Below are 23518 nucleotides of genomic sequence, written 5' to 3'. Positions count from 1 at the left end.
AGCTTCAAGTCCTGGGCTGAACCAAATGGTGGACATCTGGATCTCCACCAATGTCCTTGGTTTTCCTGCCTACAAAATTGACAATCGTGGCCGCCCAGCCTGCCTCACAAGACTGCTATGAGCAACAGTGACAGCATTCATCAGAAACACTCTGGAAACCATGAGAGAAAATCCAGGGAGTAAAGAACTGCTCTTTTCTTGAACAACAGTCAGAAGACTCCAAATTGGGGGTCAAGAGAGCAGGCTGCTCACCCTAGCTCAGCTCCTGCCAACCTGGGTAGCCTGGGCACAGGCTGGGCTTTGGATGTCTCATTTGCATCCTGGAGGCAATGGCGCCTGCCCTCCCTCCTGCCAGGCTACAGGGTGTGAATGTCCTGGGCCTGGGAGATGCTATGTGGCACTGGCTGTCATCACCAAGGTCAGGTTCTTAGAACCTGTGTTAGTGAGGAAAGACAATTTTCTTCTGAGAGGTAAGAACAAAATGGTCACTCTCCCAGAAAGGATGATAAACATCCCTTGGGAAAAGAGAGGAAATGATGTTTTAATTCAATTGCACATGAAGCTGCTCAACACAGACAAGTCTGCGGCAGGTTGAAGGACGGTCACTGGACCCTTGAGCCCCATGCCCAGGGAGACAGAGAAACCAGCCTGCCCCTGCCCTGCTTCCCCGCCCTGGGCCAGCATGGTGTCACCTCCAGGGCCTCCATGGCCAGCTCGGGTGGGTTGTGGTAGTGGATCTTCTTGGGGTAGCGGGCAGCCTCCTCGTGCAGGTAGTGGCCAGCCTGCCTGTAGTGCAGCAAGTAAACGGTGGGTGGCTGCTGCTGCTTCTCAGCCACCTTGCCCAGCATGTAGTGGATGAGCCACTCCTCCTCGTCACCATCACCCTCGCAGCGGGCTGCTGATGTGAAACAGTGCTTGGCTGTCTCTAGCATGCTGTCGCGCCGGCCCTCCATCTGTAAGAAGATCATGAGACTGGGCTGGCCTTACGCCTCAACCTGCCCAGGGATCAGACTTTTTCCTGTACAAAGCTCTGCCGACCTATTTGCAAGTTTATACTCCTCTTAACAACCAAGACACAGAAACGCCCTCACCATTTCACAGCTGGTGACACTGAAGTGTAGAAAGGCCTAGGGGTTTCTCAAAAGCACCCACCAAGCAAGGCACAGAGCAGGACTTAAACTCAGGTCACCCCATGTCAACCAGGGTACTTTTTTCTGCTTTCCCCCTGCAGCATCTAATGCAGATTCACCTAGCACCCTGCTCCACAGCACTGGAGAGGACATTTACTAACACTCAGCACCCAGCCCTACAGCACTGAAGAGGGCATGTATTTAGCACCCAGTCCCACTGCACAGGAGAGGGTGTGTACCCCTGGGGTACAACAGGACTTCCCACCATCTCCTCTGTGCTCTTTAAGACAGATGTGGAGTACTTGTAGAAGGGCAAATTCCTGAGCCCCACTTAAGAGCCACTGACTGGGAGTCTGCATTTGCAGCAAGCACCTCCAGTCACCCTCTCACAGCCTGAAGGAAGGAAACAGCTAGCACAGAGGGTCACCTTTTAAGAGGCACTACTTTCCAATATTGGTCAGCTGCCAGCCAAATTCATGCCCCCTCATTCCAGAACTCTGGGCTGGAAGCTAGAGAGAAGCCTGCATGTGCGGGCCCACAGAGATGCTCTGAGCAGCCCAGGTCTCTGATCCCTCCTCTCTGTGGTCCTGGATCGATGGCAGGGAAGCCAAAGTCTCTTCTTGCCTGACCTCAGGGGCCAGTGAGAGGGGAAGAGGCTGCAGGCACTAGTCTCTGGCAAGGGCAGCTGCTGCGGCCTGCAGGAAGTGCCTCATGTTCTCATCCAGCCAGGTTGAGCCGGCCCTTGGATGTCTGTCCAGTGGGTGCTTGTTTACGTGAAAACCCTGTAGGAATGGCCCCAGGACTGAAATAAGGGAGCAATGTGCTACCCAGTGCTCTGTTAGACACTTCTCAGGAAAAAAAAAAAATGACCACACAGGAAGTGGGAGATCATCAGTGGGTGAAATACAGTGGAAAGGATCACAGTGCAGGGCCAAACACGGGACCAACCAAGTGCCTCCATCACATCCCCTTCAAGATGGGATTCTGTGGCAAATGTGCTGAAGTAAAAGGCAATGGCTAAAAGGATGTCCTTCTACTTGAATTGCTTTGTAGCTGTGTGACCTGGACCAAGTCACTAGCCCCCCTGCCCACCCTGTTCTGCCACTGGCACCTGTAACAGCCACCTGCCAAGATAGAAAGGGTAGCTGTGAAGCAGCCCATCTGGGCTGGCATCTGGTACCATGCAGACCCTTGGAAAGAGGCTAAGCCCTCACCCCTTCCCCCATACAGGGCACACTGCCAATGTCCCTGTCCTTGTGGTGTGGAGGTCACAATACCTCAGACAGGAAAAGGAGGGACAGTTACTGAGGGCCTGCTGTGTTTCAGAAGCTCTACTAGACACCATCTCACTACCTTGCCATCCTCAGAGCGAAATAGGCACCTCATTCACCTTGCATATGGGGTGCCCTTGAGAGGGGCTCAGGAAATGGCTGATGGCAGGTGTTCCCAATGAACTCTCACAGTACTGCCTTGGAGAAGGAACCACAACAGGAATGTCAGGTTACTGCTTCCAGGTCACACAGCTAGAAAGCTCTGGCTCCAAAGCCTTTCCCCTTGCCTGAGAACTGACATCATGGGGAAAGCATTTGTTCTCCTACACCACCACCTCTGAGGAGTTTCTAGGCAAAAGCTGAAGCACACAGCAGCTCGAACAGCTGGCAACATATGTCCTGCAGCCCATCCTCCAGACACAATAAATCCAGACAGAAAAGTAGCAATCAGGGGACTGTGTCCCCGTGACACACTTCAGGGTTGGAAGCTGTCTCTCCAGAGGTGGAAAGAACCCAGGAGGCAGAAGGCAGCTCTGCAAGGTAGTTTTCCCCCTGGGCAACTATGAAACACCTCCCCCTACCTTCCCTCCCTCCCTGTCGGGACATCTGTATTCCTGGTGGATTTCCATCTCTCTCCTGCCACCCTAACACTCCAGCAAGATGGCTTGGGAACCCAGTTTCAGGACCTGAGCTTCCTGGGCCAATGGCTTCCATAAGATCAACACTGAGTTCAGTCCCAAAGGTTATGAGCCTAAGTAGAGGAAAGAACAAACCAAGGGGAAAAAGTATGTGGAAACTTGAGCTCAGTCTCCTTACCCACCCCCTGACTTCCCTGCTCCCTTCCTGGGGGGACCTCTACAAACAAAGCTCTACAAACAAGTGCCAATGGCAGAAAGGAAACTCTGACTTCTCACCCTATTTATTTCCTGGAAAACTCCCACTCTGCCAAATCTCATTTGCCATCATTGGTGGGAGATTAGGGAGAAAATCCCAAGAACCATGATCAGCTCAGCCCACTGAGCCCCAGCAGAGGATAATGGTGCTCCTGCTGTTACAGGGAAGGCCTCTTGGGGAGTCAGGCTCTGCATCCTAGGGCAGCAGCTTTAGTCCCCAGCCTGCCCAACTGTGGGGCCACTGCAACACAAACAGAATCCCGCAAGGGACTTTTGTGCAGAACAGTTACAATAAAATAGGGTTATAGCAGTTAAAAGGAATGTACTAGATCCACAGGAATTATCATGGATAGAACTCAACAGTGTGGTGCTGAGTGAAAAAGGAAGCTGAGTACCATACACAGTGTGATACCATTTAGATTGGTGTTTTTTTCTAGGAGTACATATTTATGCATAAAAAGTACTTTTTTTTACAGTCTGGAAAGAAACAAGCCTAACTGTTTCTGAGGTAGTAGGGGCAGCCAGAGGGATTTGAGCTTTGCCCTTAATACTGTATATTGTAACTGATTTAGAGAAGCCCGTGTCCCTTGTAAGATTTAAGAGTAATTTTTTTTTTTTTTTAGACCAAGTCTCACTCTGTCGCCCAGGCTGGAGCGCAATGGCACGATCTCAAGCTCCCTGCAACCTCCGCCTCTCAAGTTCAAGCAATTCTCCTGCCTCAGCCTCCTGAGGAGCTGGGATTACAGGCATGCACCACCACACCTGGCTAATTTTTGTTATTTTTAGTAGAGATGGGGTTTCACTATGTTGATCAGGCTGGTCTCATACTCCTGACCTTGTGATCCGCCCGCCTCAGTCTCCGAAAGTGTTGGGATTACAGGCGTGAGCCACCACACCCGGCCAACAGTTAATTTTTTTAAAGACGGTAATGTTGAAGAGGAGGAGGTGCTGACACTTCTTTCCCCTATCCTCTTCCAGGGTGCAGTGCTACTGCACTACTGCTACTGATGCACTAGCCTAAACATGTCAGTATGGCTCCTTCACTTCCATCTCAAGGAGCCAAGGGTACCCTACTGAACAGAGACCTAAGGGCCAGACTCAGTATCCTGCACTAGGCTAATCCCCTACCAAGAGAGACTTCAAAAATCCCAACCTAAGCTCAAGAATTTTACAAGGATCCAACAAGCTCCTTTGAGGGAACAGGGAAGAAATAGCTACTTCTGGTGGCCAACACCTCTCCCCTCCCTATCTCTCAACTACATTGTAACTAACGGCTGACCAGCTGGGTCTAACAGTCTGTCCCTAAATTTGTCTACACTAGACTGGGTGTCCAAAGACCAGGGACCAAGTTGTCATTGACCATGGTATGGCTTAAGCCTCATGGGGAGATTCATCAGTGAGCTCCCAGCATGGATGTGTGGACAAGAATAAAGTACGAATGAGACAGAGCTTCGTTGACCTGAGGGCACTCTGTCTGGACAGAAGGGTGGCAAGCCCATCTGCAGCAGCCCCTCCTCACCTGCTGCACGAGCTCAGGAGGCAGCTCGCCTCTCCACTGCTTCAACTGACGTGAGGCGAATGAGTGCAAGGCGTAGGACATGGTGCCATACTCAATCCATAGGGACAAGTTGGAGCTGTCAATCTCCAGGGCCCGACGGAAGCAGTTCAAGACGGGTGTGGCATGCTTCCAAATGGGCCCATCACTCTTCAGCTCATTGGAGTTCAGCTTGTCCTGAATGCGGCTGGCCCGGGCCAGAGCCATGCCTGCCCAGGAATCAAACCTGTGGTGGTAACAAAAGCACCAGCTAAAAACAACATTACATGAAAAGCATGGAAGATAATGACAGCCCAGTGGACAGGCAGATGGACACCATGGAAACTCCCTTCCCACACCAGGTCTCAGAGCCCAACTCTGCCACTCACTAATGCCATGAGCATGACCCAGACCAGTCATGTCTCTGAGCCTTCATTCCCAACCTGTGACACAGGGCTAAGAAGACCTACCTCAAGAGAAGAGCTGTGGGCATTATGAGACAAAATGTATTTTAATCACCCAGCATCTAATAGGCATGCAGTAACTACTCTAATGGATGAGCTCTTGGACTCTGTTCCCCTGCTTTGAGGGGTTGCCCACAGAACAGCTCTGGTGGAGAGGAAAAGGAGTGCTCTACAAGGCAAGGCAGCAGCGGTCCAGCTAAAGCACCAGGAAGACCCTCAGCCAGGTGTGACCTTACCTACTTCTGTGCTGGCAGAGCCTGTCATTAGCACATTTGCCAACCAGAATCATGGGCAGCAGAGACCCCAGGACCCCAGCAACCCAGCTTCTACCCCATTCTCTCTCTGGGACCCTGAGCAGACCCTGCCCTTTCCAGCTCAGTTCTCAGCAGTAAAATGAAAAGTGAGGGACCACATGATGGCTAAGACCCTACCATTCTGAGACCACCTGAAAGAAACTGATAGTGAGAACACAGAAAGCTGTCTGAGAGGAGGAATGGCCACAGAGACACCAAGACTAAGATGATCTCTGAGCACTTGATAGTCTGGGATTTGCTGAATGCTAGTACAAAGAACAGAAAAGTCAGCAATCAAATGGACAGATGCCACCCTCCCACATGCCAATCGTCCTTAATGCATTGCTAGCACAGAAGAGCAGACTAAGCACCAAGTCTCGCCTAGCACCTGCCTGTTAAGGCCAGAATGAAAGTGGCCAAGGCCTGGAGCCCAAGATCAAGCCATCAAGTGCTTTCCTGGCACTGGGGCCAATCCCATGGGAGACCACGCCTCCGTGGCAGGGTTGCCTAATGGGCCAGGCTGATGGGTTGATACCCTCTAAACAGGCAGGTATGAAGGTTGGAGGGAGGCCCAGTTAAGCTGCCATAAGCCTTAATTCTGTTGAATAAGGGGCTGTCAGGTGAGAGCTGCCATGCAAAGACAGGTGGGTTTTATCACCCTCACTTTTCAGATGTGGAAGTAGGGGAACAGAGGAGGAAACCTGAACTGTGGCACAGTGAGCACTCAGCCAGACTGAGCATAAATAGGGCTGCTCTATCACACTGGTTCCCAGTCACCCCGAGAGGACGGCCAGGGCTCTGCCACATGGCTCCCTGCCTGGAAGAAACCACAGGCTAAGCAAAAGAAGTTCTGTGAGAACTTTTCACAAAATCTACACAAGTCTTGCAAACTGGCTTCTCCACTCACACCCAGTCCCTTCTCTTCTTGGCCAGATGGATCCTGACAAGGTGGAATTCTCTGGTTTTCCCTGAGTTAGGGTGGCTCTGTGCTCACCCATGGCTCAAGGGCAGCTATCACAGCCTGGCCTCTGGGTCCTTCCAGAAAGTGTGCCTACAGATGCTACTCTGAACCCTTTAGACGCAGGTCAGCCACAGAAGGTAGCCTCCTTTTGACCTTCACCCAAGGCTTACCTCCTAGGTAGGAGAAAATACTCCCTCTTAATCAAGTGCATCAGACTTTACGAATGTAGAAGGCCCCTTGGGAGGCTCCAGGCAATCACTACATTTTAAGAGAAAGCCAAACAGGGCTCCACAGGAAGAGAGCATGAGCTTCATGTGCAACGAGCTCTCCCACATGTACTATCATGACAATCGCTACTGCTAACAGTGCACTGCATCAGAGCAAAAAAGAGAACTCTGGCTTGAGTTTTTCTATTACTTGTCCCCAAGAAGGCAACCATAGTTAAGAAGCCTGCAGTGGAAGCAGCAAGAGTACACACCCTGGGGCTGTGAAAGGGGGCAGCACAAAACCAACAGGATGGAGCCAGGCTGCGCCTCCTTGCCCTGCACACCAGGGTCCAGATGGACACCTCGTACCTTCTCTAATAACCCTTTACCAATAACCCCCGCACTGGACTTTGGAAGAGGCCTTCTCCTCTGCTCTTCTTTTTATGGAAAACCTGCCTTTCCTAACAATAGAAAAGTGCTAAACCACCCTCTCATTCCTTTTTCCCTGGTCTCTTTGCAATGGGAAGGGAAACCCCAAAGTGGCCCACTGAAGAGCTTGCTGAGCTGGAGTCACTCCAGTCATCTCTGGAGCCAGCCTAGCCTCATGCTCTGGTCACTGACCTATTGGGGCAGATGCAGATGTCATGCATGTAGAACTTGATGGCCTTGGACTGCTCCTTGTTTTTGAAATGATAATCAGCCAGGAGGTAGTAAAGCTCATTCACCACCGGAGGGGAGGGGTCAGCCCCCTCTGGGAGGCAGGGTACCTGGCAGGTGAGAGGAAAAGTATGAGGGGAGGTGGAGTCAAGGACTCAGATGTGACCAGTAAGCCCAGGACTGTTTAGTCCCAGGACTGTTTAGTCACAGGACAGACTCTCCAGCTTCTCCTGCCCCTCAGTCTGGTACAGAGCAGAAAAAGAAGCAAAGGAGCATATACAGCAGTGGCAGAGGGGAAGAGTGTGACCCATCCCTGTCCCCCACCTCCTCAAGGTTGTGGGCCCACCTCAGTTGAAGTTCCCTCAATGTAGGCAGAGACTTTGTCCAGGCTAAGCGCTGGCCTCTCTGTGCGAGGCACAATGGTGGCAATTCTCTTCAGCAGGTTGGCCAAGTCAGCAGACACGGTGCTGGTCTTATAGCTGTCAAATTCAGGAAGGGTCTTGGGCTTAAAATACTCAAACATAAACAGTGCATCCTCCCATATAAGATCCACCTTGAAAAAAAGACAGAAGGCAGATTAATAACACATTCAGGGTAAATGAAAAAGGAAAAATGCATTCCTCCATAGAAACGCACTTTGTCCAACGTAAATGAGGTTATGGCATATTGGAGAGCCTAAAACAAATCCCTATTATACTTAAAAAAAAAAAAAATCTGCACTACAAAAATTAGCTGGGCGCAGTGGCAGGCGCCTGTAATCCCAGCTACTCAGGAGGTTGCGGCAGGAGAATCTCTTGAACCTGAGCGGCAGAGGTTGCAGTGAGCTGAGATGGCACCACTGCACTCCAGCCTGGGCAACAGAGTGAGACTCCATCTCAAAAAAAAAAAAAAAATCTGCATGCCCACTATAATCCCCAAATCCAAGTGTCTGAAAAGCATAAGGCTAGTCTGTAGAAAGACAGACATTAGAAACCACAAGCTGTGCTCCATAAGCCCATGTGGCTGAGCCAGAGGGTGGGTTCCATCACGGGTGGGGACCTTGGGCCAGCCACAGACCACTTGGTAGACAAATTATTGAAGGACAGCTGACTCCAGGGAGGGTGGCCCTAGGTTTGGGGTCCACAGCAGGGGCTCTGTCCTAAGGAGCTTACATTTTAGTGGATGGAATCCCTAAGATCAGAGAATAACTGACAATACTGAGGAGCCATTAGATAATACACTCAATAGCGCTCTAAAAACCAAAGCAACACAAAAATGGAAAACCTCTAAGGAATTATTCATAATCAAAATAGAAATAAACTATCGACAATTGCCATGCTACATTTTTTGGTTTTAGGGTAGTTTTGTTTGTTGTTTGTTTGTTTTTAGAGATGGGGCCTTGCTCTGCCACCCAGGGCTATTCACAGATGCAATCACAGTGCACTCCAGCCTTAAAATTCTGGCCTCGAGCAATCCTCCTACTCTCACCCTCCAGAGCAGCTAGAACTAAAGGTATGCACCACCACACCTGGGTCTACATATTAGTCCAACATTAGCTGAATGTTAATCAACATTTATGAAAATAAGTTTTTGCAAGAAAAACCCTTGTCCTTTGATAGACTCATCAGACCGTCTTCTCTCCTCCTTCTGATGCAACTCCAAGCAGGACTGCCGAGATGACTGTTGACAAATATGACATCCTTCAAAAGAGCTTACAGCTCCTGCTTCCCTCTTTGTTGGGCCTACTGCAGCACCCTCACCTGCTGGGCTGAGTGTTCCTCCAGGTACCTGGCCTTACTCTTCTTGCTGGGGAAGCTGTACAGGCAGTAGAAGCACTGCTCCAAGGCTGTCTCCAGCTCCTCCTTGTAAGGGTGTGTGTCTTCAGAGGTGGATGCAGCCAGTTCCTTCTGGAGTACTCGTACCTGTGGTGGGCAGAAGAGATGGCCTGAGGTGAGGGCCTGTAGCCACTGCCTCCCTGTCACAGCCGGGCCCCAGAGAAACCACCACCCTATCAACTCTTTTAACCTGAGGTGGCTATGTCTGTTGGGCTCCTGCATGACTTGATTCCAAAAACACCTGTTTCCTGGAAAAGTCTTGTTATCCTAATAGGAGTTATTCTGGTCCCACCTCTGGGCCCAACAGTAGCCTCCTGATGGGTTTACCAAGCTGCCTTCTTCCAGCACACCTAGCCAGTTTCTACCAGCCACCAGAAGAAGATATTTGCCTCCTGGGAACTTCACTCATTTATTTAGTCATTGATATCCTCAACGAATATTTACTGAATACTTTCTTAAAATAGGCATAGTATGACATAGTCCTTGCTTTTTAGAAGTTCAGATTCCAATGGAGAGAATAAAGTTAAACTATACACAAATAATTATAACATAAGATGATAAATCTCATTAGGGCTAAGAGAATCTCCCGCAGACAAAACATAAATGAGGATCAGAGAGGATGTGAACAATATAGTAAACAAGTTATATCTATGAATATGAGAGCCGATGGCTATTGTTATGCCCAACTATTAGCAAATACACATTATTTTCAAGCATCCATGAGATTTTTGCCAAAACTGGATGAAAAGCAAGTACAAAGACCAAAAACTAGATATAATACATACTATATCCTCAGCTGAACACAATTCAATAAAATTAGAAATCAATTATATAAAAATAGCAAACACCAAATATCAGAACATATGGGAGTCAGATAAAGATGTACCTGGGAAAACTTACAGTCTTCAATACAGGTATTAGAAAACTGAATACTGGCTGGATGCAGCGGTTCATGCCTGTAATTCCAGCACCTTGGGAGGCCGAGGTGGGAGGATCGCTTGAGCCCAGGAGACTGAAACCAGCCTCGGCAACAAAGTGAGACTCTGTCTCTACAAAAAATTTAAAAATTAGCCAGGCATGATGGTGCACACCTGTAGTCCCAGCTACGTGGGAGGCTAAGGCAGGAAGACTGCTTGAGCCCAGGAGGTCCAGGCTGCAGTGAGCTGTGATCGTACCACTGCACTCAGCATGGGCAAGAGTGAGACCCTGTCTCCAAAAAAAAAAAAAGAGAGAGAGAGAGAATAAAATCAAGGAAGACATCTGAGAAGAAAACAAATTTTCTTTCTTTTTTTTTGAGATGGAGTCTCGCTCTGTCGCCCAGGCTGGAGTGCAGTGGCACAATCTCGGCTCACTGTAACCTCCGTCTCCTGGGTTCAAGCAATTCTCCTGTCTCAGCCTCCCAAGTAGCTAGGACTACAGGCACCTGCCACCATGCCCAGCTAATTTTTTTATTTTTAGTAGAGACGGGGTTTCACCTTGTTGGTCAGGCTGGTCTGGAACTCCTGATCTCAGGTGATCCACCCGCCTCAGCCTCCCAAAGTGCTGGGATTACAGGCGTGAGCCACTGCGCCTGGCCCAAAATTTTTAAAAATAATAAAAATAGAAAAAAGAAAAAAAAAGAGTGAATACTAAAATAACCATTCAATTCAGTAAGTTAGAAACAATACAGAGTAAATTCAAAGAACATAAAAAGAAATATTAAAGCGGTAATGAACTAGAAAGCCAAGAAAAAATGGACCAATAAACCAATAGTCGGTAATTTGAAAAGACTAATTTATATAAACCTCATGAAAGACTGGTTTTTAAAAGGTGAGGGGAGAAAGCATAAACTATTTTAGCAATGAAAAAGGGGCATAACTCGAGGTACCACAGAACTTTTTAAAGCATAAGCAGAAACCATGAACAGCCTTATGCTCTAAGTGGAAACTGTTAAAACAATATAATTGTCTTGAGAAGAGAAAATCTAATTGGACCTATAATCACTAAAGAAATAGTAGTTTAGAATTTATTATAACACTCCCCAAAAAGAGAGAGCTCTAGATCACAGGTGGCAAACCACTCCATGGGCCAAATCCTGCCCTTGTCTGTTTTGTAGGCCTGGGAGTTAAGAACGATGTCTGCATTTTTAAATGACTGAAAAAAAATTAACAGAAAAAAACTATTTTTTAACACATGAAGATTACATGAAATTCAAATTTTGGTGTCCACAAGTTTTGTTGGAACAAAGCTGCAGCCACTGATTTACATAATATCTATGACTGCTTTTCTGAGGCAATGGAAGCCCTGAGTAGTTCCAACAGAGACCCTAGAACCTACAAAGCCTCAAAGATTTACCATTTGTCCCTTTTACAGGAAAAGCTTTGGTGACCCCTGGCAAAGAGTGTAAGACAAGGGGGAAAAAAAGGAAAAAACTATAAGGATTGAAAAGGAAGGAAAAAATAGTTATTCGTGGATGATATGACTGTCTACATAGAAAATTCAAGTCTACCACCCACTAAAATTAACAGAAGCAATAAGCAAAGGAGCTGTGCATAAGAAAAAATTATTTAAAAACTAGTGCTCCTGCATGCTCACAAAAACCAAATAGAAAAACTGACATTTAAATATCTATTTACAACACTAATAAAAACAAATGAAACCCAGGCAACAATCTAACAAAATATATACAACAATTTTACAGCTATACTTTGAAAAAATGAGAGTGAAAGGAAAAAAAGTATTATGGAGAAAATTATTAAGCTGAATTAAGGGACATGAAAGCATAAGACCTAAATAAACGGAGAGATATACGACATTTACAACTGGAAAGACTCAATCATACAAAAATGACAATTATTTTGCAAATTAATCTGTGAGGTCAACGTTATTCCAATCAAAATTCCAATGGCAGGTTTGCGTTAGGAGGTTGGATATCATAAAACATTACAGACTGATCGTACAATGGTACAGAAGAGGAAAAGGCCAAGAATAGCCAAGAGACTAAGAGGTACATGAATAGGTTAACCCTACCAGGTATCAAAATCTCTCAAAGACAATTCGGTATTGTCAGGAACAGACAAGACTCCTATGCCAACAAAAAGAACAGAGCCAACATGTAAGAAGGTGACTTACAAGTCAGCACAGAGAACAGACTCTTCAAAAAATGGTACAAACCAACTGGCCATGCGTGTGGAATGTAAAATTGGATTCCTGCCTTATCTTTTAACAGAAATAAAATTTAGATGGAATACAGACACATGAAATACAAGAGCAAACTAGCAGATTAATGTAGAGGAGATCTTTACATAATTTTGTGAGAGGGAAGTAAAAGTACCCCCACCCCTCAAAAAATCACAAACCTCAAAGGAGAAGACTAATAAATTTGACATTCAAATTTTAAAATTCTGTAAAACGAATACCATACACATAGTTAAAAGATATCCCACATAAGGGTGCACAGAAATAGAAATAGAACAAAGCACACAGACACAATATGTGCACGTAAAACTGGTGAAACTTACATATCAGACAAAAGACTGGAATTCAGAGTACCTTAAGAAAAAAACTGCAAATCAATAGGAAAAAGAAAAACAAATCACTAGAAAGATGGGCAAATCATGTGAACAGGCAATTTGCATAAGAGGAAACCCAAGGGGTAAACAGGCATAAAAAGATATTCAATCTCACTAATAATTATAAATTATTAAAAAGAACATTTAAAGAACAATGAAATACCATTTCATGCCTTTCAGATGGGCATCAACATTTAAGTCTACTGTACCTAGGGCTGACACAGATGTGCAGGAATTCCCACACTGCTATCAAAAGTATAAAATTGTTCGGTAATTTTGGAGAATAATCTGAAAATAAAATTTTTAAAGTTAACAATGTACACACTCTGTGATCCAGTAGTTCCTTTTACAGGAATCTACACAAGAGAAACTCTCACATGTATACATAAGACAACCACTTGGTGGACGTTAACCATAATACCATTTATAACTCCCAAAATGGATAAACAACCTTACTGCCATCATTAGGAAAATTGATTTTTTAAAAATATAATAACAAATACTTACAGATAAATTGATATAAATGCCTAGGATTTGCTTCAGAATAATGTGGGATGATTGGGAAGGTAGGTGGGGGAGTGGACATGCATTATGAATAATAACGACTAACCAGTGCTCAGTATATGGAAGTGCACTATACTTTCTATTTTAATAATGTTGGGAATTTTCCACACTAAAAAGTTTAAGAGCATGATATACTCACACAATAGAACCCTGTAAAGCAATTAAAATGAATAAACTAGATGTACTTGTATCAATGTAACTGTATCTCAGTATACTAAAATAAAAGCAAGCTGCAAGAGGTTACATACTATATGATATTTAGTATGTAAAATTTTAAAACTCATGTAACTACATACTATTTACTGACATACAGATACATAATTAGGTATAAAAAAACGTGGACAAAAAGATACACACCAGCTTCAAGAGAGTGAGGGAGGTAGGGTAATGAAGAGCATGCTTTCTTGTTAACTCTTATTTTTATCAAAAGACAAATTTGTGGCAAATACAGCAGATTGTCAACACATATAAAATCTGGGTGTGGTACACAGAAGGGGGGTGGGCACACAATGTAAGAGGGAATATCCAGGTGTTAATAAAGGCTCTATAGTACAGAGGCCATTTGAGCTGTGTGGAGATGAACAGATAAGAATCCATCAACCCAAGTAGAACATATGAAAAGAAATAACTCAAGAAAAGAAGAGACTCAAGAGGATTTCTCTCAGAGAACATTTCCATTCTATCTAAGAAGAGAAAACAATCCACACAAAAGGTCATCCTGATGTTGGCCTCAAATCACTCTCAAGATGCAATCCTTTTACCTGCAGACCATAAGCGTGGGGCAAGAAGAGGTAGTAATGAAGTATTCAACCTTCATAACCCTCCATGGCACCCAGAATCATGAGTGCTCAGCAAGCATTTCTGGAGAAATTAATGAATGTCTGTATGTTTGTTCATTCATTCATTCAAGAAATATCAACTGGGCAGCAGTCTGTCAGGTACTGCTCAGGCCCCAGGGATGCATCAAACAGCAAGACAGAAAAGGTCCCTGGTCCCAGGGATGCTATCTGGTGGGGGAGGGGCACATGACAGAAACAAATGGTGGGGGTCCCCAGCAGTAGACAGGACAGCATGTGGCAAGAGAGAAAAGCCTCTATGAAAAGGCAGGAAGGAAACAACAAACCAGTCATGCAGAAGCTGAGGAAGAGCATGGCAGGCAAAAGGCACAGGGTGGTCAGGAGAGCTGCTACAAAGGTTGGAGAAATCTAAAGGCTGGGCCTTGGGCAGGAAAATCAGGAACTATAAAATGAAACACAACTGTGCTCAACTCAATTCTACTCCCTCAAATTCATTAGCAGATATCAGCAGCTAGAGTTCATGCTCCACTAGAAAAGACACAGATTAAGAAAAACGAAATAGGACCATCCTGTTGCCCCTTCAGCCCACCCCTTCACTCTTAGCACCACTCCCACCCAAGCTAGCCTAAGGTATTAACTCATTCTTCCCAATCAGCATAAGGAGGATGGCCTTGTGGAGGTGACCTTATGGAAGCAGAGACTGTCCCTGCAGAGGGCTGGTTGGTAGAGGGAAGGCAGAAAAAGGGAGTGGCTAAGTCCTGGGCAGCATTACAGACTCAGCCTGGCAAAACTCTTCCAAAAATAGTCTTGGAGAGTAGAGCTGACCCAGGGTGAGCATCCCAAAGGCCCTCAGAGCTCACAGGGTAGGGGAGACATTCAGGCATCTGGAGCTGGGGCTGGAACTTGCCTCAGACACTAACCAGCAACAGGGACCTGGGCCAGATAGGTCTCCTGGACAAATCACATCTTCAGCCTAAGTGTCTTGCAAACTGTCAAGCTCTATACACACATGAGCTCTATACATATGCATATTCTCCTTTAACCCATATTTATTAAGCAACTACTATGTGCCAGGTGTGTACTAGGTACTTGGATCCAGCAGTGAACAAAACTAGCAAAACCCCCTACTCTCTCTGAAGTTAATTTCAGTGGAGCAGAGACACACATACAGCATGCTGGAGGTTAAGCGCTGGGGGGAAAGCACAGGAAGATGGGGAGTATTGGGAGGGAGGGTGCAGTTGTGAAAGAGCAGGTATTATTCCCTGAATAGAAGGTATAGAGCAGGTGATGGCAAATTTTTTCTTAAAGGGCCAGATACTAAGTATTTTAGGCTTTGCTGGCCATACAGCTCCATCACAGCTACTGCACTCTGCCACTCTACTGCAAAAGCAGCCACAGTTAATATGTAAATGAATGGACATGGTTATATCCCAATAGAACTTCATGAATAAATATTATAGGCTGGGTTTGAGGTCCCTGTCTTGGTATATGAAGAACACCAGGTGCTCTGTAACTGGTCTGCATGCTGCTTGGCCTCCTACTCAACAGTGAGATTGGAGACAGGGTTCGTGCTGCTTATCCCTAGTAAACCCAGGGAGCTACTTCCAGTCATTCACAACTGACAAGTGCAAGGAAGTGTATGTGCTCTCACTAATCATTTACTGACTGCATGGATGTAATAATAGCTATTGAATGAGCAACTACTATTTGGCATTGTGAGTCATGCTTAGCAAACAGGACTCAATAGAAGGCGGTGGTGGTGCATGTGGTTATTACTCCTGAAATTACAACTACAAGGCCTAGCCCCATGCCTGACTAGGAAGAAACTCAGTAAGGACTAGTGGATCTAAATCCACCTGCTGTTCAAGAGCTCCAGAGCTTCCTGAGCCTCAGGTACACAAGGGAACCTTCTGGCAAGAAAGTCTTATCAGACTTTCTGACAAGCTTCGGTAACTACAGTGAGTAATGCAGTAAGTCAAAGACGCACAGTGGGCCCACTGAGGGAAGGCCAAGCAAGCCCAGAGTGCCAACATGAATCTGTCCCCTTCCCATTCCACCTTCCACCCCAGCCCTGTCCTGCACTGGCAGTCTGCAGCCCAGGGGGAGGCACTTACATAGAATCGCAGCAGAGCCCCATCTGAATTGCAGCACCAGGACCTTCTGCCCAAATACTCGTGGGCTGTGTTCAGCAGCATGAGGGAGGATGGGAGCATGGGCGTCTCCGACATCCCTAGGGAAAGCCCAGGCCGACAGACACAGAGTTAGTGTGGGAACCTGCATGCCTGCAGGGGCTGCGAGGCTCAGTCTCTTCTTTTCTGGCTTTTCTGTCTTTATCAACGTGACTACAGACTTTTCCTTTCCTTTTTTTTTTTTTTTTTTTTGCCTTTTTAAATAAGTAGTGACTGGACTGGCTTTACTAAAGCAATACACGCTTATCAAAACACAATTCAAGCCGTATAGGAAAATATAAAGGAGCACACTTTATCCATCAAAATACCAGCCCAGAGAGAACCAATGCTGTCATCTGGTGAACCTCAGTCACAGCACTCATCTGTGAGTATCTGAGGCATTTTGAATGAGAGAAAAGTAATTTATTACAATGGAACCCATACTACACATGCCATTTCTTAACTTAAAAAAAAATTTTTTTTTGATAGGGTCTAACTTTTGCCCAGGCTGGGGTACAGTTGGCACAATTATAGCTCACTGCAGCCTCCAATTCCTGGACTCAAACAATCTTCCTGCCTCAATCTCCTGAGTAGCTGGGACTACAGGCGTGAGCTACCACACCCAGCTAATTTTTTAATTTTTTTGTAGAGACAGGGTCTCACTATGTTGCTCAAGCTGGTCTCGAACTCCTGGCCTGCCTCGGCCTCCCAAAGTGTTGAGACTACAGGCATGAGCCAAGGCGCCTGGCCTTGAAAGTTCTTAGATTTAGGTCTACCTAAATAATACAGAAGAAAAAGAGTAAAACAGGAGGAAAAAGAACTACTGAATTCCAGTTACACATTTGTTTACCACTAGAAGTATTATTTGTTTATAAAGGTCCCTTAGTATTTTTGAAACTCTGGGCCATAACCCATTAACGACTTATAACTAGCATTTTCAGAGTGGATCAGGACAGAACATGTCAGAAGCCACTAGTAATAACTTTCTTTCATGAAATTTATTTTGTACTTTTTCTTCTTTTTTTTAAGATGAGGTCTCACTTTTGCCTGGGCTGGAGTGCAGTGGCATGGTCATAGCTCAATGCAGCCTCCAACTCCTGGGCTCAAGTCATCCTCCCTTCTCAGCCTCCCAAGTAGCTAGGTCTCTAGGTGCCACCACCACACCTGGCTAATTTTTTTTTTATTTTACTTTTTGTAGATACAGGGTCTTACTACGTTGCCTGTGCTGGCTTCAAACTCCTGGCCCTATGTAATCCTTCTGCCTTGAACTCCTAAAGTGTGGGAATTACAGGAGTGAGCCACCATGCCCTGTTACTTTTGGCTCTTAAGTGCAACCAATTGTTTCAATTTGTCATATTCATACTGCTCCATGCTGTTTGCATTTATGACTTTATAATGGTGAGATTTAGTTTGCAGTGTTTTCCTCAGTTCTACAATTTTCCTTTTTGTTTCATTCTGTTTGTCAGCTCAAAAGCCCAATTCTGCTTCCTCCGCCTTCCTTATAAACCCTGTCTTAGTATCTGCTTCCAGAGAGTTCAGTATGTGATAACTATTATTATTTTTCCTGGGTGATAATATCCTCACCAGGCCCCTCACCACCCAACCATAGTGTGTTTTATCCCAGGGCCCCTTCCCTCAGCTCAGTCTGCACACTGGAAGATGGCAGGATCCTGCGGCTCTTCCTGCCTCTGCCAAGGCCAAGGGTGGGATGGAGGTTTCCCCTCATGCCACTCTTCACAAATGAGAATATTAATAATATTTCCCAGGATTTGGTCAACTTGCTATCTTCCGTCAGTTCTCCTGCTGAGGGACATGCAGAGATAGAGCCACATCTACTTCCACTCCACCAGAATCTTTCTTTTTTCTTTCTTTTCTTTCCTTTCTTTTTCCTTTCCTCTCTCTCTTTCTTTCTTTGATGTACTTTTCAAAGTTTAAGGTATTTGACTATTCCTCTATCCGTGTTTACTTGCCGGCAGTTTTTTGAAAACTAATTTTTGTTTGCATAATTTTGAGGAAAAGGAGAATTTCAATCCAGAAGTCTTTTTGTGTTATTTTTCTAAGAAAAATAACAAACATTTATAGTTATAAACTTTAATTTTTTTTTCACCACTAAAATCCTTTTGGAGAACAATGAGGTATCAGAGGTAATAATTGTCAAGAGCTCTAAAGATACTCATTCCTAGAAATTTATCCTAAAAAAAAATTGGGTACAAGCAAAAAGGCATGCATGAGGTGTTCATCACGGTATGACCTGTAAGAATGAAATAGTGCAGTCAAACTAAGGGTTCAGCAGCGGGGATGGTTCAATAGAGCATGCACCTCTCATCAGCATGATGAAAACAATGGAGCAAAATGGAGCAACAGCTTTACAAAACAGAAAATAAAAGCCTTTTGCAATCTGGCCCCTCTTCCCATATCCAATCCCCATGCCCCAGGTCTCCTGTCTGACTTCAGGCTTGCTCAGTCCCTGGCCCCACTCCACCTCCCCAGTGTCTTCCTCTGCCCCTGCTCTTCCTTCAGGGCTCAATTCAACCCACACCCACACCCATGGGCAGCATCAGGTGCCCTCCTTTCCATCCACCACACCATCCTGGTGTTAGATAGTTGATCTGTCTCCCACCACCACAAACCTGTCAAGGCCAGAGGTATCCTAGCCACAGAGCCCTGATATGTCGTGAGCAGCTGAAAACTTTCTGAGCAGTGAATAAAATTATAGAGAGAGTGTGAAGGGAAGGAGAAAAATCACGTGTTAACTCTGGTTTTCTCTGAGCAGTTGGAATAGGGATGACTCTTTCCTTTCCACTTTTCTTGTTTTACAAATTATTGAGGAAAAATCTTCAATAAACTTAATTTTAAGCTAGTTGAATACAAGCATCAATAGACACATATTATTATAACAACTGCACACAAACTAGGTGTGCATTAGGCCAAGTCTGGACAGCAAATGCAAGAAAACAAAAAATGGAAAAAAAAAGATCTATCTGATAAGATTATAGGCAATCTTTGCTTTAAGTGTCATTTAGCTGTACTACTGTCGTTTCTTCAATCCAGCACATTTTCTACCATTGCACTGACTATGGATCCAGTGCCATCTCCATTAAGGGTCTGGGGCTCGCCCTCCCTGGATTCTCATCACTCAGCACACACCATGAGCCAGGCACTGACCCACCATGGTGATTCATGGCTTTATTACTTCATTTCATCCTCAGAATAACCTTCTGAGGTAGATACTATTGTTCCCAATATGGGTATGGGGAAATAGAGGCTGAAGTTATATGACTTGCCCAAGGTCACACGTCTAAGAAGTGACAGTTGGGATGTGGAACCTGTGCTTGCTCCGCCCTCGGCTTATCATCCCTTTGGGTGTCATGGGGATTAAAGGAACTAGTGGATACAAGGCCTCCTGGAGCAGTGTCAGCATTCGTCATAAGTAGTCACCTCTTGTCACTCCCTCCATGCTGCCATCCGCACCAAACATACAATGCTCACACACCCAGGCCTCCCATGCCCACTGCACAGTAAGCTCCCTCAGGGAGGAACCAAGGACACTTCTGCCTCTGTCCAAGCACATGCAAAATTCTTGGATTGAGTGGACTGAGCCCCACTCACAACATCTGGGTAAGGTCCAGGATCCTAGGGCAGAGGACAGGGGCAAGGACATGGGAGTCGGAGCTCATCCCCACTGCGCCCACTGCCTGTGCACCTTCCTCCGCTGGGTTTTGGAGCTGCTGCTGGTGGCACAGAGAGTGGAAGGTGTCTTCCTCCTGCCAGATGATCCGGTGTAGAATGATCCAGGGTAGTACTGAAGAGACGTGGGGCTCCTTGGCCTCCTCCTGCACAGCCATGCTGCAGTCAATGACCTGACGGTGCAGGGTGGGAGACAGGAGAAGTGTCACAGCAGGGTAAGCCTTCAGGGCAGACTGAAGGGAGGCAGGAGGCCTCTTGGGGAGCTGGTACATGCTGCCTGCCCACCCCCACTGCTCAGATGTGGGCACTGTAACCTAGCAGATCCTCAGCATGTCATCAGAGACCCATAGTGTCCAAAGATAGTCACACCACTCTCCTTCACGCCACATGCAGTTACTGATACCCTCAGTACCTACTATGTGCTGTGTCCTGTGAACAGGGCATGGGGGAGCTGAGAGCCCAGAGAGAAGAGAGCCATGGACAAGCTACACAAGTGCAAAGAGTCAGTATAGCTGCTGCAATGAGAACAGACACAGCCACAATGGCTCACAGAGGAGGGGTGGGGCAGACAGGGGAGAGCCTTTTAAAGAAGTTTCCAGGTGAGTGGCTGTGGTGTGTGCAACACCCAGGGAGGGCAAGGAGTGGGGGCAGACGACAGGCATGCAGGCAGGGACCCCAGGGGTAGCCCAGGAAGGCTGCAGCCAAGGGAGCACAAGACCGGGGGAGAGACAGGCCTGGGGCTCAGTGTACCTTAGGTGACACACAACCTGGAGGGAACATGAAGGGTTTTAAGTGAGGGAGGAGCACATTCATATCTGTTTTGGAAAGGTGCCTCTGTGGCTGGAGAGTGGCTGGAGCGGGCAGAGGAGACTGTGGCAAGTCTGCTGCCACAGCTCAAGCAAGAGTAGCAGTGGCCTGGACTACAGCAGAAAGATGAAGACAGAGGGAGAAACAAAGGCTGGAGGGGTGAGGATATGGATTTGGCAGGACTTGCTGATGGCCTGAGCGGGAATTGAGGAGAGAGCCCAGAGTGCTTCAGAGGAAGATTCTCTGCCTTAAAGCCTTCCTGGACGATGCAGGGTGCTGTGACTACCCCTTAGTTGGAAGTGCCAGGATAGCGTGGGATGCTGGAGCCATCCCAGCCTGCGCTCTGGCTCCCATTCTGCCTCTGGCTCACTGCAGGCAGACCAGGGCCTCCCCGTGAGGTTATTTCTTCCCCTCTGGGATGGATGGTCTGGAAGAACCCCACGGCACCAAGTGCTACATAGTCTCTAATCCCCAGATCCGACCAGCCCCAGGAAGGTTTGCAGCCTGTGCACAAACCCCTCCTCAGATCCCGAAAGTTCCAGCCAAAGAAGCCATCATGTCCCCTTTGGGTGCCTAATTAGCAATGAAAGCTATGAACTACTGAAGAAGCAGGATGTCAGAGAGACATACCTGCTGGGGCAGGGCAGGGTGAGAAGGAGCCAGGGGTTACCTGGATGAGGTTGTTGGTGAGCCGCACGAGGCCAGTGGTGGAGGATGATACCTTCAGGATGCTACCACTGCTGTCCGCAGAGAGGGCATGCTCGATGCCCATCAGCAGTTGGGTCACTGTGGCCACCCACTCCTCCTTGGCTGCAGCCTCACTTGAGTTCACCATCTGCTGGACAGCCTCGTTCAGAGCCACATCGGAACAGTCAAAACACTGCCGATAGTCCTTCAGCCGGAGCAAGGAGTCCTAGTACAGCAAGAAGCCAGGTGAAGTGCACGGTGAGCTCAGCACATCTGGGCCCAAGGCCTGAGCAGAGACAACTGAAGGAAAACAGATGAGGGGCAGCAAAAGAAAGGGAAGAACGAGCCCCAGTACAACATAGGCCCCATACAGCCCGGAGGTGCCTGGAAGGGCAGTCCAGTGGCCTGTGTGCAATGGCAGCTGAGAATGTCACCAGCCAGGGAGCTTTCAGAAAGGCTTCACCTCTGTACCTCAACTTCCCCATTTATAAAGTGGGGATGCTGGGAATGAGGCTGCAGAGCCAGCCAAGGTGAGACAGGGACCCCAACACCTGTCAGCTCTCCCCAGAGCCACTGTGCCCATCCAGTGCCAGGGCTCTGGAGGGGGTTCAGCAGCGAAGGGGCAGACTGCCAGGGAGGGACTATCTCAGCGGAGGAGGGCCTGAGCCAAGGCCACAACAGGGGCAACTGGCCAGGCAACACTAAAGTCATCATTCTATCAGCCCCCTCCTCCCCAGGTGCCCTGATGGGGCCAATATGAAAGCCATTTGAGCCTCAGCCACCACATCACCCCCTTAGCGGCACTGTGGGCATTAAATGAGCTGATGTGTAGATTACACTCAGCACAGTGCCTGGCACATGGAAGAACTCTCAGAACACCATATTGAACTGTTACTTCTATTTTAAAAGCTTCTCTTTGGAAACCACTGCTTTTTGCAAAGCTCTTTTTTTTTTTTTTGGCCTAGAATACAACCCATTTAAATGCCTAGGATCTCTCTTTCATCAGTGTGCTGGTGCATGGGGAAACACAGCCTGTCTGTGAATTCACAGATCTGGTGGGACGCTTGTTACACCTGCAGGAAGCACCTGCTGCCCGGTGCCCTGTTGGGCTCTAACCTCGCCACAGCCCAGGCCTGGCAGCGGCTCCTCCCAACCTTGACATGTGCAGCTGCCACTCTCTGAGGTGAGACCAACAGGCGTGGGGTCAGAAATACCTGAAACTGCCTTTGGAATGTGGTGTAGTATCTGAACACAGATCAAAACCTTCCCCAATTTATAAATCCTAATTGCCAGGAAAACGGGGCCTGTGTTTCATTAGAGAAAGCCAGCAGCCTTTACCATGAGGCCACTGGGGTGCAAGGGTGCCTACAGGGTGCTGATGTGGGAGTCCAAAGCCTGAGCTGATGCCTCCTGGTCAAAACACCCAATATGTGAGAGCCAGAGGATTATTTTCCAGCATGATAAAGACTACTAAATGCAACCAGAGTCATTGTGAAAGTCAGAGACAAGACAAGGACCTGCTAATGGTGCTCTAAAATATGACATAATCTCCAGGGCTCAAGGCCACACAGAGCAAAAAAGTAGAACAAACACCAACGAATGAGGGGATCAAATTACCATCGACTGGGGGCAACACAATCATCCACCCAAACACAATAAAACAAGCCAGACAGAAAACAAGAAATAATGGGAACTCAGTGAAGCACCCAGACTCAAACACGAAAAAATCAGTAGGGTTCCTATAAGCCAGCAACGCAGGAATACATGGAAAAGATAGTGAACAACAAAAAGATTCTGCTCAATATAGCAACCAAAAATATTAAGGACTAAGAATCAACTCAACAAGACACAAACTATCCAATTAGACTGAAGAACATAATAGGCAGCTTGCCCACTGGAAGAAAGCGCCACTATACACCCACAGGAGAAGACTGCAAGTTCAATGCCCCACTTGAGAAAAGCTAAATGAAGCAAGTTAAATGCAAAACATAAAACATTAATACTGCGGGAATAAAACAAAAGCAAATACTATTT

The 23518-nt window shown here is 46.7% G+C and overlaps 1 protein-coding gene across 3 annotated transcripts in view; it reads right to left on the bottom strand.

Annotated features, from left to right (window-relative positions):
- The window catches only part of CABIN1 (calcineurin binding protein 1), a 100162-nt gene that overhangs the window by 21792 nt on the left and 54852 nt on the right, over positions 1-23518 (bottom strand). For all 3 annotated transcript variants that reach the window (XR_009211042.1, XM_032139486.2, XM_058431278.1), the window contains exons 17-24: positions 21468-21710; positions 20007-20163; positions 16250-16365; positions 9149-9310; positions 7756-7962; positions 7374-7519; positions 4814-5075; positions 693-953 (exon numbers count right to left, since the gene is read on the bottom strand). Coding sequence is in view for 2 of the 3 variants with exons in the window: in XM_032139486.2 (XP_031995377.2) it covers positions 693-953; positions 4814-5075; positions 7374-7519; positions 7756-7962; positions 9149-9310; positions 16250-16365; positions 20007-20163; positions 21468-21710 (1554 nt within the window). In the remaining variant the exon portion in view is untranslated. The remainder of the gene's footprint in view (positions 1-692; positions 954-4813; positions 5076-7373; positions 7520-7755; positions 7963-9148; positions 9311-16249; positions 16366-20006; positions 20164-21467; positions 21711-23518) is intronic.

The sequence above is a fragment of the Hylobates moloch genome, unplaced genomic scaffold (assembly GCF_009828535.3).
Source record: "Hylobates moloch isolate HMO894 unplaced genomic scaffold, HMol_V3 SCAFFOLD_19, whole genome shotgun sequence".
Taxonomy (NCBI): Eukaryota; Metazoa; Chordata; class Mammalia; order Primates; family Hylobatidae; genus Hylobates; species Hylobates moloch.
The sequence above is the reverse complement of the archived record's forward strand: the minus strand, read 5'-3'. Positions and strand labels throughout refer to the sequence as shown.